This window comes from Phacochoerus africanus, chromosome 15, assembly GCF_016906955.1.
Source record: "Phacochoerus africanus isolate WHEZ1 chromosome 15, ROS_Pafr_v1, whole genome shotgun sequence".
Lineage (NCBI taxonomy): Eukaryota > Metazoa > Chordata > Mammalia > Artiodactyla > Suidae > Phacochoerus > Phacochoerus africanus.
In genome coordinates this window covers 135,565,434-135,583,267 of record NC_062558.1, presented here as the reverse complement: position 1 = coordinate 135,583,267, position 17,834 = coordinate 135,565,434, and the positions used below count along the sequence as shown (strand labels likewise).

The 17,834-nt window shown below is 44.3% G+C and overlaps 1 protein-coding gene across 4 annotated transcripts in view; it reads right to left on the bottom strand.

Moving 5' to 3' along the window:
* The window catches only part of FANK1 (fibronectin type III and ankyrin repeat domains 1), a 111,297-nt gene that overhangs the window by 60,515 nt on the left and 32,948 nt on the right, over nucleotides 1–17,834 (bottom strand). For 2 of the 4 annotated variants that reach the window (XM_047762558.1, XM_047762559.1), the window contains exon 1: nucleotides 16,910–17,106. The exons of 1 other annotated variant lie outside the window; for it this stretch is intronic. In XM_047762558.1, the coding sequence (XP_047618514.1) occupies nucleotides 16,910–16,928 (19 nt within the window). In that variant the 5' untranslated portion in view covers nucleotides 16,929–17,106. Of the gene's footprint in view, nucleotides 1–12,315; nucleotides 12,569–16,909; nucleotides 17,107–17,834 lie in introns of those variants that run through there. One more of the 4 variants, XM_047762561.1, reaches the window with a different exon arrangement.

The window sequence follows — 17,834 nt, the reverse complement described above, 5'->3', positions numbered from 1 at the left end:
AAATCTCAACTATCATAAAAAAATATGGAGTTTCCATTGTGGCTCAGTGGTTAATAAACCTGACTGGCATCCATGAGGATGCAGGTTTGAGCCCTGGCCTTGTTCAGCAGGTTCAGGATCCAGTGTTGCCATCAACTGTGGTGTGGATCACAGACAAGGCTTGGATCCCGCGTGGATGTGGCTGTGGCATAGGCCGGCAGCTACAGCTCTGCTTGGACCCCTAGCCTGGGAACCTCCATATGCCACAGGTGTGGCCCTAAAAAAGACAAAAAGACCAAAAAAAATAAAGTTTATTTTAGGAAAGACATGACCAATAGGCAAAAAGCAGAAAATATGACTTATAATGAAAAAAATCAGTAAGAATGAGCCCAGAAATGACATAATTGATAGAATTCATAAACAAGTCCATTACCTATTATAATTACGCTCTGTGTGTTCAAGCAGATAAAGAAAAGCCTAAGTGTGATAAGGACAGAATGGAAGACATAAAAATAGCTAATTGGAACTTCTTGAAATGAAAGATACAATCTGAAATGAAAAACTGAAAAGGACAACAGATTATACACCAGAGAAAACTGTACCAATAAACTAGAGGACGTAGCAATAAAAAAATGGATAAAATGAAGCATAGTGGGAAAAAAAAGATGAGAACAGCATTGCTGACCCAAGAGAAAATATCAAGCAGTTCGACATACTTGGAATTGCAGTTCAAGGAGGAGGAGAGAAAAAAAAAAAAAAAGAGGCAGAAAATTATTTAAAGAAATAATAGCCAGACTTTTAAAACCTACTCAGAGATCTGAGGGTCATTATTGGTTCAAGTGTTTACTTTGGTTCATGCATCTTCGCGGCCTCGCCGTGCTGACCAGTAGCGGCACATGGATTTCAACTGATGGTTCAAAGCAATGTTCTCCAACAAAAGGCAATTGCCTTTTATTTCTTCTTTTCCCAGGGCGAGATCATCATGACAGCTTTGATTAGGAAACTCCTTGTTACTCGCTTCTATTATTGGTAATATTTATTACCGTAAATCCACAGAAATGCAACAGAAATATGCATACGCAGAAAGAGCGTATCATTGCCACAGAAGCTGGGGAAAAAAAGAACATGTGGAAGTATTTCCTACATATCAGAAAGCTGGAAATGCCAAGTACTAAAAACTGATCATCCTGGGCCATTTAATTGTGCTCACTGATTTTAGCTTTTCTATTTTTCTTACAGAAGAATAAACTCAGGACTCTCTTGTATCTGCATCTTCAATTCTCTCCCTGTCATGAGTTGAAAGGTGCACCCGAAAAAGGTCTGCTGAGGTCCTAACCCCTCAGTGCCTCAGAGTGGGATCTTATTTGCACACAGGGGGATTGCTGATGGACTGAGTTAGGATGAGGTCATAATGGAATAGAGCGGAACCCAAGTCCAACGTGACTGAGGTCCTAAGAAGAGATGCAGACGGACACAGGGACAGTGCCCTGTGACAAGAGAGGCAAAGAATGAAGTGCTGCAACTCCAAGCCAAGGATGGTCAGGAAAACACTGGAAACTGCAGAGGCCAGGAAGGCTCCCTCCTATGGCCTTCAGGGAGCATAGCCCCCAGAACTGGGAGACAATGTATGTCCACTGTTTTGAGCAAAAAAGACAAAGTGAAAAGTTTCCCATATTTGATGAAAAGTACAAATGCACAGATCTAGAATTTAAGAAACTCAAGCAGAATAAAAGTAAGAAAATCATGCCAAATAGCATTGGTTTTCATTTTACTATTGAAATTTAACCAAAAAAAAAAATTTTTTTTTTTGTCTTTTGTCCTTTTAGGGCTGCACTTGAGGCATACGGAGGCTCCCAGGCCAGGGGTCCAATCAGAGCTGTAGCTGCTGGCCTATGCCAGAGCCACAGCAATGCCAGATCCAAACCTTTTCTGGGACCTACACCACAGCTCACAGCAAAGTTGGATCCTTAACCTACTGAGCGGGGCCATGGATCGAACTCACAACCTCATGGTTCCTAGTCAGATTTGTTTCCGCTGCACCATGATGGGAACGCCAAACCAAAAAATCTTAAAAGTAGCCACAGGTCAAAAAAAATAAATAAATAAGTACGGTAAAACAAAGAATAACAGCAGACCTCTCCTAGGAAATAAGGGAGTTGATTCTACATAGAAACATCTTGAAAGTACTACTAGAATACTTTTTTTTTTTTTTTTTGGTGTTTTTTGGTCCTTTCTAGGGCCCTACCAGCAGCATATGGAGGTTTCTAGGCTAGGGGTCTAATCAGAGCTATAGCTACCAGCTTATGCCAGAGCCACAGCAACGTGGGATCTGAGCTGTGTCTGCGACCTACACCACAGCTCACAGCAACGCCGGATCCTTAACCCACTGAGCAAGGCCAGGAATCGAACCCGCAACCTCATGGTTTCTAGCTGGATTCATTAACCACTGAGCCACAACAGGAACTCCACTACTAGAATTCTTTACCCTCTGACAATCTCTTTAAGAAATTAAAGAAAAACAAAGTCTTTTTTAGATAAACAAAAGCTTAGAGAACTCATCGTCAGCAAACCTGAATCACAAAACATGTTAAAAGGTTCTCAGGCAGAAGAGAATATAGTACAAGGTGAAAATCTGGATCTGCACAAAGGAATAAAACATACTAAAAAGGGCAAATGTGTGGGTAAATATAAGTAAAAACCATAGACACGCGAGTTCCCATTGAAGGCTCAGTGGGTTAAGGACTCGATGTTGTCTCCATGAGGACGTGGGTTCGAACACTTGCCTCACTCGGTAGGTTGAGGATCTGACGTTGCCCCAGGTTGCGGCATAGTCACAGATGCAGCTCAGATCCAGTATTGCCATGACTGTGACGCAGGCCTGCAGCTGCAGCTCTGATTTGACCCCTGGCCTGGGAACGTCCACATTCCACAGGTGAAGCCGTTAAAAAAAAAAACTACAGGAACTACATTGGGAGGTTAGTAGGCCATGTATCAGGACAATACACCGATGGCCCCAAGGATGTGGCGGATGGAAGTAGGTTCTGTAAGGTTCTCACGCAGACCGTAAAATGCTATGGCAGCATTTACAGAAAGACTGTGATTGGTTCTGTACTACTACCCAGCCTTGTACAAGTTCATAATGAGCTCACACCTCTTCTGAACTGTTCACTAAAAACACCTTCCCTCTGGTTTGTCTGATATTTTCTCAAGAAGCCTGGGTAGGACCCTTCTTGGTCACGCAAACCGCTCATCAAACATACCCACAGACGATCACATGGTTATTTAACTCTTTTAAGTCAGTGACTACACTATCATTTTAAAATCTATTTAAAATTCCTAACCCCGATATTTACATGATTCCTCTAATGACTTTACATCATTACAAACATATATTACAACAAATTCATTACATGTCATGTACCTCTGCGGTATTTTCTACAAACCCCCAACCAAGAGCCTTGGGGTCAAAAGGGAAAAATTCCGACTTGATCTGAAGTGGGAAAGCAATAAAAATCAAAATTGTTCATGCTCATACCTCACAAATAAACCTGGCCGCTCCGTTCCATTTTCTACACATTGCATTACATGTGGAGGCTGAATAGTAAAGCGTTTCTAGCAAGGGATCTCGCCAGTAAATCCTCTTTTCCCTACAACCTTTAAGAAAAAGCCTATGACTTCTTGACTTTTCTTAAAGTGAAGGCCTCAATAAATATCAATGTGAATACTCTTTCAAATATATTCAATTCCGCCCTTAAAAAAATACCCCAAAAGAATGGGGTTAAGCTTCAAGAGCTATTACATATTCTCTGTAAAATGTTTGCATTCTCAGTAAGGACACCTTGCAGCCAACCTGTTATACAGCAAAGTTACTGATGGCAATCTCCATTTTCCCCATGATTCTAACTTTAAAATGTGAATAAATAAGAATGTGGCCTTAGATGTCATTTCGTCACATCCAAGTAAGTGATTATAGTTCAACTGAATAGAATGGCTTTTGAAACCTGAAAATTCTTTGAAATTTCCTTGCGTATGCAGTGTTCCATCCATTCCACCTCTGCGCTCCCCAGCTTCCGCTGCGCTAGAAGGTGTGTTTTTTTCTCACTTCGAGGAAATTTGATTTTGTTTGGGAGCTAAATGATTACTTGATGTGAAGCATATAAATGGGTTTTTATTCAAATGTCATTAAAAATAAGATAGTTGCATCAAATGCAAGGATTACAAGTGTTTCTAAGAGGAGTTCCCCTCGTGGCGCAGCAAAAATGAATCCAAATAGTAACCATGAGGTTGCAGGTTCGATCCCTGGCCTCGCTCAGTGGGTTAAGGATCCGGCATTGCCGTGAGCTGTGGTGCAGGTCACAGATGTGGCTTGGATCCTCTGTTGCTATGAGCTGTGGTATAGACCGGCAGCTGTAGCTCTGATTCGACCCCTAGCCTTGGAAGCTCCATATGCCGCGGGTACAGCCTTTAAAAAGCAAAAAAATAAAAGTGTTTCTCAGAAATTCTTCATCAGGCAAAAGCAACTGACAAAAAAAACACCAGCAATTTCTTTTTTCTTTTCTTTTCTTTTTTTTTTTTTTTTTTTTGGCCACTCCACAGCATGTGGAAGTCCTAGGCCAGGGATCAGATCTGAGCCGCAGCCAAATCCTTTAACCCACTGTGCCGGGCCAGGTATTGAACCTGAATCCTAGTGCTTCAGATATGCCACCAACTCCATTGTGCCACAGTGGGAGCTCGAGAGCAATTTCTGCTCAAGTTATCACTCTGGGCAACTCTTCTTTTTAAACTATCTTTCACTCTTGGTTAAATAGATGCTCTGTTCATTAGTTTCCCTTTCCCTATCTTTTTAAACTCAAAATCCATTTTGGAGTTCCCTGGTGGCTCAGCAGGTTAAGGATACAGCATTGTCACTATTGTGGCTTGGGCTCAATCCCTGGCCCAGAACTTCTACATGCCGCAGGCACAGCCAAAAATTAAAATAAAAATCCATTTTGGCCAGCACGGGAAAAAAAATCTATTGTATTAAAATTCTTATGGAATATCAAATTTATATCAACTTAATTTACAAATTCTTGATTCTCTAAGAAGAGTTTTATGCTTTTCACCACAGTAACACCACCATCGTCCTAAAGCAACAGAAATAAAAGCAAAAATAAGCCAATGGGACCTAATCAGACTTATAAGCTTTTGCACAGCAAAGGAAACCATAAAAAAAAAAACAAAAAGACAACTTATAGAATGGAAGAAAATAGCTCAAACGATGCAACTGACAAGGGCTTAATCTCTAAAATATACAAACAACTCAAAAACTCAACAGCAAAAAAGCCAACAACCCAATTGAAAAATGGGCAAAAGACCTGAAAAGCCATTTCTCCAAAGAAGATACACAGATGGCCAACAAGAAAAAATGCTCAATATCCCCGATTATTAGAGAAATGCAAATCAAAACTACCATGAGGTACCACCTCACACCAGTCAGAATGGCCATCACTAAAAAGTCCACAAATAACAAATGCTGGAGGGGGTATGGAGAAAAGGGAACCCTCCTACACCGTTGGTGGGAAGGTAAACTGGTACCACCACTATGGAGAACAGTATGGAGGTACCTTAGAAAACTATACATAGAACTACCATATGACCCAGCAGTCCCACTCTTGGCATATATCCAGACAAAACTTTCCTTAAAAAAGACACATGCATCCGCATGTTCATTGCAGCTCTATTCACAATAGCCAAGACATGGAAACAACCTAAATGTCCATCGACAGATGACTGGATTAGGAAGATGTGTTATATATACACAATGGAATACTACTCATCCATAAAAAAGAACAAAATAATGCCATTTGCAACAACATGGATGGAACTAGAGACTCTCATACTAAGTGAAGCAAGTCAGAAAGAGAAAGACAAATACCATATGGTATCACTTACATCTGGAATCTAATATACAGCACAAATGAAACTTTCCACAAAAAAGAAAACTCATGGATTTGGGGAATAGACTTGTGGTTGCCAAGGGGGGAGGGGGAGGGAGTGGAATGGATCGGGAGCTTGGGGTTAAGAGACGCAAGCTATTGCCTCTGGAGTGAGATCTTGCTGTATGGCACTGGGAACTGTATCTAGTCACTTATGATGGAGCCCGATAATGTGAGAAAAGAAATATGTATGTGTGACCGGGTCACCTTGCTGTACAGTAGAAAACTGACAGAACACGGCAAACCTGCTATCGTGGAAAAAATAAAAAGCCTTCAAAAACACCAGCACCACCACCAGCATGACGACAGTAAGGTTTAGTGAGCACTTACGTGGGGCCAGGTGTTGTGCCAAGTGCTTCAGAGCCACCGTCTCATCTCAGGCTCTCAGACACGGAGGAGGAACAGAACCCTCACCCACATTGCAGATGGGGACACAAAGGCCGCCCAAGGTCGGAGGTCACCCGACCAGGAGAGGCTGAACCCTCGTCTGTCTTGACCCCAGAGACCACAAAGCTATGCTGGATCTGGGGGTGTGACTCCCCATGAAATGGAAAAATACACAGGAGCAACCAAGAGCCCTTCCGGCTCTGCCGGCTCCCTGGGACCTCCGTCTCAGAGCCAAGTTCAGAATTCTCCCAAGCTGCTCATTCCAGAGCCCAGCTCTATGCTGTTACCTTTTATTTTTCCTGCAGCAACTGCAAATAAATTCACCTTTAAGATCCCAATGCACAAGACACAGAAACAGAATCAATCTGATAAAAAAGCAGCGGGGGGCGGGCGGGGGGGGGGGGGGCGTCCTGAAGGATCCTCCCTTCTCCATCAGGGGCGGAGAGCGCCAAGTCTGAAAATCACTGGACAGCCCTCGGGCCAGGCCGGTGCAATGACCTCTCTTTCGGAGACCCCACTTTAGCCAAGGAGCCCGATGCAAACCCAGAGCCTTCACCGCAGAGGCTGGACCCAGCAGCCCTCCCAGAGCAAGGAGGCCTGGCAGCCCCAGGCCCAGGGCTTCTCCAAGGGTTGTTCTTGGCACCTCCCCAGAAATGGGCTTCCCTGTTTACAGACAGTGGTTCTGCTTTGCTCCCCAGACCCAAGGCTGGGGTGAGGCAGCTTGTCCACACAAACATTTAAGCCCACTGGGGCCAAGTCCTGCAGCCGACAGAGGCAGCGTGAAGCAAAGCCCTGCCCTGGCACCGAGGTGACTCAGAGCGTCTGCGCAGGGATCCTGGGCAGGGTGAGGGCCCAAGAGACTAATACTGTGCAGCTGAGCCCACATTTACTACTTTGGTGGGGCAGGGGCCCTTGGCTATGAAATAACTAGACCCAGAGAAAGGTTTACTACAAAGCTAAGGAGGCCTCAATCTTTGGGGTCTCTCAGGGGCCTTCCAGGTCTCCACAAGGGGTCCTTACCATGTGCCACATCTGAAGTCCAGGCTGTTGGGAGGGTGTCCCCTTCCGAGGACACCTCCCCCCCCCCCACGCCCCGAGGCTCAGGACTAAAGGGACAGTGAGCTGGAGACGCATTTGGTTTGATGAGGCAGAGCTGTGACGTTTGCAGCTGCTCCCATGTGTAACCGAGGTCCCGCCCGCGCTCCCTCCGTGGCAGTCACTTCACCTCGCCCGCCCCACGGGGCTCACGTCCCATCACCTGGGTTCAGGGTGAAAGGTTCTACGGCCACATGAGGGGTGGAGACGGAGTGTAGAGAGACAGCAGCTCGTCTCTGGAAAATTCTCCAAACATCCATATTGAAAATCTGAAGCAGAGGGTGGAAATCTCACTGATGGCTAATTAAAACCCAGGTTTTCACCTGTTGGGAAGATGTACAGGAAGCAGGGCCTACCATTACCAACATCCTGCACTTGGTCTTTTTCAGGGCAAATCACAGGAAATAAAATTTGTCAAAATTCTTGGTTTGTAGGACACAAAGTATTACTGCAAATAGCAAGTCTCAAGACGAAGCTGTGTGATTTATGCATTCCTTACGCACAGCTATTCTGATGCATCTTGTCCTCACAAAGTCTGACAGTTCCAGATAAAAGAGCATGTGAAATTGCCACCAAGACAGCAAAGTAGCCTGAAGAAACAAAGGTTCCAATGAAAAACTCCTACACATATTCCATCCATAACTCGATATTGGGGGGCTCCACTGAACACGGGGGCCATTTTTAAATGCATTTGAATTGCTCTTATTTGCCCTAATTTCAAATCTCAAATTTTCTGCATTTTTCTACCATTATTAATCATTCCCCGATTCAAAGACAATGAAAAGTAGCAAAAGCTAAAGTGGGAGATTGAAAAAGATGAACCTTGGCAGTACTTTTGAAATGCTGAAATCTCCCTATATAACAATACAATTCTAAAATCTAATGGCTAAAATGGTATGCAGGACTATTTTGAAACGAATCATGACAGTCAAGAAAGTACTGATAATAAAAATGACAACGGAAGTGCTAAGACTAAGAATGATAGTATTCCTGAACATGAAATAGAATTTCCAAACAGAAAGCGATTTCTACTGTCTGCACAGCCTCATTTTAATGAATTTGTTGAGTTCCATAAGTACCCTGAGCGCTTGTGGAAGTCCCCAGGCGAGGCCTCTAACTGGAGCTCTAGCTGCCGGCCTACACCACAGCCTCAGCAACATCAGGCTGCATCTTCGACCTGCGCCACAGCTCACAGCAACGCCAGAGCCTTGGCCCACTGAGCGAGGCCAGGGATCGATCGAACCTGCATCCTCATGGATTCATTTCCACTGAGCCACAATGGGAACGCCTTTAAGTACCCTGAACTTTCATCCTGGTCTGTTACATACTGTGAATACAAGTTTTTCACCTCCAAAAATCATGATTCTCTATTTATAGAAAATCGAATGGAATACGAAGCATTTGATAAGGAGCTCCCGTCACTGTGGATTTACGCATAAAATTTATGTGGATTACACGTTAACTTGAATTAAAGTGTTCTTCACCGTTGCCTTGGACAGACAAGAAAGGACATTCAGCATTATTGTCAAGGACCAAAAAGAATAGTTTAGGGTATCTACTGGTTAAATAAAAAGGTTCCCCATCAGATATAACAATGAAAACTGATGTTTTCAAATAAAAGAAATTTCAGGGAATTAGACTCACTGCTGTATTGGATCAATTTTTACATGAACGCTTGGAAAACTGTCAGAATGAAAGGACCAGCGTGATTTATTTAGCCAAAACAGCTCATAAAGAATTAATCAAAAGAGGGGAAAACGTGAACTAAATGAAGTGAGAAATCAAATCAACAAACCAGACATCAACTAATACGCTCCTGCTTCAGACAACAAACCAGACACCAAACAACACTCTACTGCATCAGACTCTACAAGAGTGAATGGCTTTGTGGGTGTGCCAGGACGAGTGCTACTCCAAGACAGGAAAACAATTTGCTGTGCAGAAAACCCATTCTTAAGTTTTTGGCGAAATTCATCTGAAATTGAGGCCCGCCCAGGAATCATTCAGATGCAGTTTTGGCTTTTCAGCGGAGGGAAGACTGCTCTGGGCAACTGTAACCCACGTGCCACACCTGCCATCTCTCAGCGACAAAACGGCCGTTAGAAATGGTATTCCAGCTTCACGCCTGCTCTAGACACACGAGTAAGTATTTAAAATATATTCTGGAGGTCCCATCGTGGCGCAGTGGTTAACGAATCCGACTAGGAACCACGAGGTTGAGGGTTCGATCCCTGGCCTTGCTCGGTGGGTTAACGATCCGGCGTTGCTGTGAGCTGTGGTGTAGGTTGCAGACGCGGCTCGGATCCCGCGTTGCTGTGGCTCTGGTGTAGGCCAGTGGCTGCAGCTCCAATTCGACCCCTAGCCTGGGAACCTCCATATGCCGCGGGAGCGGCCCAAGAAAATGGCAAAAAGACCAAAAAAAAAAAAAAATATATATATATATATATATATTCTGAGATACAAACTATTGCATTTGGAGTGGATAAGTGACGAGATCCTGATGTATAGCACACAGGGCACTCTATCTAGTCACTTGCGATGGAGCAGGATGGAGGATAACGTGAGAAAAAGAATGTATATATGTATGTGTGACTGGGTCACTTTGCTGTACAGCAGAAATTGACGGAACACTGTAAATCAGTAATGGAAAAAATAAAAATCATTTAAAAATCCACAAATTACATTTTTTTTTCCATTTAAAAATTAACAAATAGGACCTCCCGTCGTGGTGCAGAGGAAACAAATCTGACTGGGAATCATGAGCTTGTGGGTTCAATTCCTGGCCTCGCTCAGTGGGTTAAGGATCTGGCATGGCTGTGGAGTAGGCCAGAAGCTGTAGCTCTGATTAGACCTCTAGCCTGGGAACCTCCACATGCCATTGGGTGTGGCCCTAAAAAGCAAACATAAATAAATTAAATTAAATTAAAATATTAAAAAATAAAAATTAAAGAAATAAAATATATCCTGGGCGCCGCTCATCCCTAAAGCACATCAGACAAGGTTGCCTCATGCAGAACCTGAAGTGACTGACTACTTCAGGGTGACAACAGCTACGCTTTTTTCTTGGGTTTCTGTCTTATAGTGGACTCCTGGAGGGTTTGGGGAGGGGGCAGTACCCAGGGCATGGGGAAATTCCCAGGCCACACCACAGCAGTGACAACAGTGGATCCTTAACCGCGAGGCCCCCAGGGTACTCCCTCGATGTGGTATTTTAAACATCCATGCCCGCCTGGATTTTTCTTTTAAAAGTCTCCAGGTAATGAGGGGGTCTGTCCATTACAAAGCAGTGCAATCTTGTAGCACAACAACAGTTAAGCACAAGGACATTTGAGTGACTCTAAAACATTGTCTATAAGTGAGAAGGAAAACGTAAAGGCAAATGAGGCGCAAAAATGTTTGCGCAAAACGTCACTAACAGTTGCACACAAGGCCACGTCTTGTATAATTCTGTTTATAGGAAGTGTCCAAAACAGGCAAATCTTTAAAGACAGAAGGTAAATTCGAGGGTGCAAAGGGCCGGGAGGAGAGGGAAAAGGGAATTAAGTGCCGATGGGATTTCCTTGGGGGGTTAGGAAATAAAATTAGATAATGGTGATGGTTACGTATCTGTGCGAATATATTAAAGAAAAAAAAAAAGGCTGTACATGTTTTTTAAATAGTAGATTTTATGATAGTGAAATATTTTAAAATAATTTGTATATTTTAAAAATTAACCAAGGTTGACTTCGCCATTTACCTGCAATTTTGAAAACCTATTTAGAGTAGGTCAATAAAAATATTTTCAATTTCCTATTTGGACATATATGAAGGGTTCCATGTATTTATTAAACAAAGAAGAAAATGCAGAGAATTGTTGAAATGTGAAACAAAAGTGATTAAAAATGAGCAATACAATAGAAATTATTCTGGCATCAAGAAGCAAATTGTAAGAGAAAAATTTTCAGATCTCAGTCAGAGCAGGAACTAAAGCTAAGATGTAAATTTCAAGCACAAGGAATAGATCCTTGGATTGTCTGATAATCCAATTAATAGGGAGAAGTCCATCATATGAGCACAGTGGGAAAGTACTGAAATTTTTGCTGCGTTTTTCTAAAAAATGAATTGAAGATAAAATGAAACTCCTAACTGCCCCTGTTTTAAAGACATTAGTGACAAAGTGTGTAATTACAAGTGTCTGCCATTTGTTGAGAATTTACAATGACTCTGGGCCAGGAAAACGTGAAAGGACCACACGGGGAGGAAACCTGGTGGAGAAGTTTCAGCCAATTATCATGTAACATAGCAAGAACATTATATAAGGAGTTTCATAATGTTAGCATCAATAGTTTAGTGGTTACATAAATGTAAAGACCAAATTACCTCTTTAGCTACAAAATTATTAAATCATTGTTATACCAAAGATACTATCATAATATACAGCGAAAATATATAGGAAAAAATGTAATACAAATGTAATGTGCAATTAAAATGTTATTTTTCTGGATTTTTACTCTTGATACTTGTCAGCTATGTGCCTTTTTTTTTGTTTTTGCACCTTTTTAGGGCCACACCTCTGGCATATGGAGGTTCCCAGGCTAGGGGTCCAATCGGAACTGTAGCTGGCAGCCTACACCACAGTCACAGCCATACGGGATCTGAGCCGCATCTGCGACCTACACCACAGCTCATGGTGACACCAGATCCTTAACCCACTGAGTGAGGCCAGGGATCGAACCCGCAACCTCATGGTTCCTAGTCAGGTTCATTAACCACTGTGCCACTATGGGAACTCTGGCACTCTTTTTCTTAAAGAAGACTCCCCAAACTGTTTCAGCACCCACAAAAGCTTGATTTACCTCTGAATGGAAGTGAAATTACTAGAAAGCTGTCAGTTTCTTACCATGCTGACCACCGTTTGGGCAACAGGGCTGTAATAATCAACGACCTGGCAACTGAGAGACAAAGTGAGCTTAAGGCGGGCCTCCGTGTGTTCATTTATCGGGTAGTGCGAAAGGCCTTCTTTCGGGCACTGTGCTCGGCTACGTGGATACAAAGGTGAGCAGACCAGGCCTGGGCTCCGCCTTCAGGTCCACGGGGCAGAGGAAGAACCATCAGCGAAGGAAGATCACAGAGAAGCCCAGCACGGAGCACAACTGGGTGACTTTCAGCAAAGGAACGAACGGGGCTACGGAGGAGTGGCGGTGACACCAGCAGAGACGGGAGAGAAGCTCCGCCCACACGCTCAGACAGAGGAGACCAGCGATGGGGGAAGCAGCGCGGTCTCAACCCAGCGGGACGCCAGCACCGAGCGGGAGGGAACAGCGCTGGGATCCACAGCTCAGCAGGGCCCACGGCAACATGCCTGCAGAGCTGGCACAACTGTACCCGGGCTGCCAGGAGGGACAGTTCCAACAAGAAACGGTCACTGCGTGGTGATGCAGACAGACTGATATAGAATCCTGGCTGCAACATTGCAGCCACCTGCGAGATGTCTTTCCTTGGTGGCTGGGGCGGGAGCTGAGTTACTGCCTGAGAAGCTGCAAGGTACTCTGCACAGAGCTTAGTACATGGTGCTTAGCACACAGCACTCAATAAACAGCAGCTGCCCCCAATGTGGCCCTTCCTCCCCTCCCCTCCCGCAGTCTGTTCTGTCCCTTCCACTGCGTCCAGGATCAGCCATAATTCATCCAGGACTGAAATTCTGCCCACAACTCATTCTCTATGAATAGCCTCGCAGCCCTAAGATCTGCAACTGCTTGCGAGCATTGCCACCTACTGCCTAGGCTAGATCCGTCCCAGCCTTCACCCAGCATGCCGTCAGATGCTGCCTGCCAGCCTGGCTGGGTCACCTGTATGACTTACACGCATGACCTGCCCTGCTGTTCATCCTGTCCTGCCGAGCCTGTTTCCCGGGTCACCTGCCCCAGCTCTGCGAGCCCAGTTTCCTTAAGAATGTAATTAAGCACAATCAGATCTTGTTTCCAGTGTCCTCCTTCCAAACCAGGCTGCCAGCTGTCACCTCAAGCCTATAAACAGCTCTTGCTGACTTCTAACTCACTGTGGAAAAGGGAACCACAGAGTTATGCTGATTAAAAAGCATCTGTTAAGTAAGCGCCACACCAGGTTCTGAGTGGGAGGCTGTATTTCAGCTAAGCTACAAGCCGCTCCAAGAACCTGGAAGCCTCTTTTTCTTTTCTTTTTTTTTTTTTTTTTAACCTCCACCTATAACACCCCACTCCAGGATTCAATTCACCATAAGCTCCACCTCCAAGAGCTGAATTCTCACATCTCTTCAATTTCTGACACCCCATATCTACACAGGAATTTAACAAATATTTCAACAAGTATTTATGAAAAGCTCTGTTTAAAAGGGCACTGTATTAGACAACTTCACTGGTTGAGCCCAGGGTCAGTCTGTCAGTCTGTCTCCTATGCCGCCCCCACAGCTCTGGGTTATGGCCTCCAGCCTGGAAAGACCCCATCCCCAGCACCTTCGCTCAACTTTTTGTCATTGATCATGTTAGCTTCATGCACTGGCCCCAATAATCCCAAACTCCGTATGTTAAAAATGGGACTTTTCTTTCCCTCCATATCAACTCCCTGCAGACTAGCTCTTCTGCTGCCCCGGGCAGGTCATCATGCATCCACCGATCCTACACCTGAATTCTTATTACCTCTCCCGGACCAACTGTATTCTTCCTCTCCCACACCTGCGGTCCCAGGTCTTGCTGCTTCTTGCTTCCTTCCCACAGGCAGATGACCATGCAACTTCAGCCAGTTATAAAATCTGCTGTTTAAGTCCCATGAAATGCACTGTGGCCTCTGTTTCACGTTGGATGGGCAATATCCGCTGGCTCGCTTTCCCGCCCAACCTCACTTGACTCCATGCCCTGCCTTTTGCTGCTTTCATGTCCCCTGAAATCCACCTTCCAAGCATCACTCTTTCCAGAACTGCCCCCTGCCAACCCCCAGGATAGAGCTCATAGAATTTGCCCATCCAGTCCGCAATCCAAAACGCTAACAAGAGCCCTGACTCTACCCTTCACCTCCCCTTCTGCCGGGAAAGACGACTGACGCAGGCAGTATTTATTCTTATAAGAAATGTATAGATTTGTCGGCATTCAATTACATGCATCCTTAATGGGCATTCATGGCAGAAGAATGGCAAACCTAAAGCTACATTTCCCCTTTTTCACAATTATGCTTAGTGCACTGTTGCTATCTCAGCCAGTGGGAACTTTCTTAGGCAGCAACTCTGCCTTCACCAGATAGTGGCCCCAGTCAAAAGGAAATGACACCAAATCCTCCTCAGCTACCCCCTGGGCCAGAAAAAGGCACTGCTTTATGAGGCAGTGTTAGCCAATGATGTTTCTTTTTCTCTTTCTCCCTTTCTTCTTTTTAGGGCTTCACCTGTGGCATATGGAAATTCCCAGGCCAGGGGTTGAAACACAGCTGCAGCTGCCAGGCTATGCCACAGCCACGCCAGATTCGAGCTGCATCTGCCACCTACGCCACAACCTGCGGCAACACCAGATCCTAAACCCACTCAGTGAGGCCAGGGATCGAACCTACATCCTCACAGAGACAACACTGGGGTATTAACTCGCTGAGCCACAACAGGAACTCCCAAGGATGTCATTTCTATACCATCTCGAATTTCTGCCATGCTCCAAGTATCTATTACCTGTAAAATTACTGACTTAAATGTCCTAACTTGAATTTTATGCCATAAGCAAATGGAAAAGCCAGAGTCCTTTTTTCCATCAACGTCAGAAAGTCGCTATAAAAATATAAAACCATCAATGTTTTACATGTTCATGCCTCAAGTCACATCATACACCAGCTTTCAGGAAGTACTGATTTAATGGAAACAAAATCTTTCCCACTGCCTGAAAGTCCATCAATAAAATGTAATTGGTCTTAAAAGAGTTTAGAATGCATGTGGTTTGATACCATTTTACATGAAAGCCAAACAGGCAAAACAATGTACGTTTAGGGATATATTTGTGCATGGTCAACTCTAAAGAAAATCTAAGAAACAAAATGTAGAATATCTTTCAGTTAGGAGAGCAGTCTAACTACTGAACTATCATCTCTTCACTTACATGAATCTAACAGTTTAACTCTAAACTTAAAAGCAAGCACAATTTTAACATTTTTTTCCCTCTACCCTCATTATCCTGAAATTAGCTCTTAACTGATTCCTACATTAGATTATAAGCACTTTAAGAGAATAACAGTGCTTTGTCACACTTATTCCCAGAACCAAACAAAACACAGATAAGTGAACCAATGAAAGACCTTGGAGACCAGAGGCGGGTCCGTATCTAAAAATAGTGCTTGATTTACAACAAAATATAATGAAGAACAGTGGGGAGGAGTTCCCCTCATGGCGCAGTGGAAACGAATCCGACTAGGAACCATGAGGTTGTGGGTTCGATCCCTGGCCTCAATCATCAGGTTAAGGATCTGGCATTGCCGTGAGCTGTGGTGTGGGTCGCAGACATGGCTTGGATCTGGTGTTGCTGTGGCTGTGGTGTAGGCTGGCGGCTACAGCTCCGATTAGACCCCTAGCCTGGGAACCTCCATATGCTGAGGGTGCGGCCCTAAAAGGACAAAAGACCAAAAAAAAAAAAAAAACCAGTGGGGAAAAGATGGTCATTTTAATAAGGAGCAGTAAGTCCACAGGATAGCCGTATTTTTTAAAAATCTACACCATAAAACTTCCATAGAGATTATCAATATAAATGTGAAAAAGCTTCTAAAAGATAGCATAGAATATCATCATGACCTTTGATTTGACAAAAAAAATTCTGTAAAGAGTACCAAAACCATTATCCATAAAGGAAATAGACTCTCTTGAAATTATTTCCAGTCACCAAAAGAAATCATGAAGAGAATGAAAAAGCAAGCCACCACCTGGGAGAAAGCATATTTTGATCTAGAACGTATATAAGAATTCCCACAAATCAATAATAAACACAAGCAACTGCATGCAAAGTTAGGCCAGAGACGCAAGGAGACCCTTCCCCAAAGAAAATACCCAAGTGGCCGATACTACGACACAGAACAAGGTGCCCGACCTATTTAGGCCTCAAGGAAAACCACATCACACTGAGATACTACCCACCCGCTGGAGTGACTCAATCAAAATTAAAAACTTTTTAAAGCTGACACACCAGTCAGCATTGGGAAGGAGGTGGAAATCAGCTGGAACATTCTAGCACAAGCAGCGGGAGGGTCAACTGAAAGCAGCAGCGTGGGGCATTTTTAGCAGTACCTCCTCGAGCTGAACACACACACATCCTCTGTCACACACCATTCTCACTCCCGAAACATACCCACCAAGAGGGTGCACGTGTGCACAGAGCACGTGCACAGAAAGGTCACAGCAGCCGTCCCCATCAGAGACCCCCGGACACAACCCCAATGTCCACCAGCAGGAGGAGAACAACAGCGAAATGAAACGTGCACAACAATGAACGCCAGCTCACCACTCAGAGCCATCATCATGATGCATCTCACAGGCCAAGCCGAGGAAAAGAGGCCACCCACGAAAAAGTAAGACTCTCTTTATCAAGTGAAGAACCGGCGTTCCCGCCGTGGCACAGTGGGTTGAGAACCTGGGTTGCTGTTGCAGTGTGGGGTCCATCCCCAGCCCAGCACCATGGTTAAAGGATCCAGTGTTGCTGCAGCTGGGGCTCTGATTCAGTCCCTGGCCCAGGAACTTCCTCATGCCTTGGGTGCAGCCATTAAAAAAAAAAAAAAAAAAGCAAAGAACCAGCAAAACTATGGTGTAAAAAGTCAGGATGGGAGATCCCTCTGGGGAGGAGGTAAGAGCAGGAACTGGAAGGGGTTTAAGACAGGCTTCCGGGTGTGCTAGGAATATTCCAAGTCTTGACGACAACTGTGTAAAAATCCATTGAATTGTACGTGTATAATCTTACCTGTATGTTTCTTATGCCTGCACATACTTACCCACAGGTGCCTATAACTCGATAAAATGTTTTCCCTGAAGAAAAGTATAAGGATGAAACAGACACTTGGCAGGACACAGAAGCCTATGTGTTTGCCTCAGGAGACTATTACTAAACAAAACACAAAAGGATGTATTTCAGGCAGGAAGAAAGTGATCCCAGGTGGAAGGTCTGAAATATAAGAAGGAATCAACAGCAAAAACAAAATGGTGAATTTGTGGTTCAAACTAAATATTAAATCAGTAATCTCCCATGAAATATAAAATGCAAAGTGAGGAGTTCCCATGGTGGCGCATCAGAAACGCATCCGACTAGGAACCATGAGGCTGCGTTGCTGTGGATCCTGCATTGCTGTGGCTGTGGTGTAGGCTAGCAGCTGTAGCTCCAACTGAACCCCTAGCCTGGGAACTTCCATATGCTGCAGGTGAGTCCCTAAAAAATG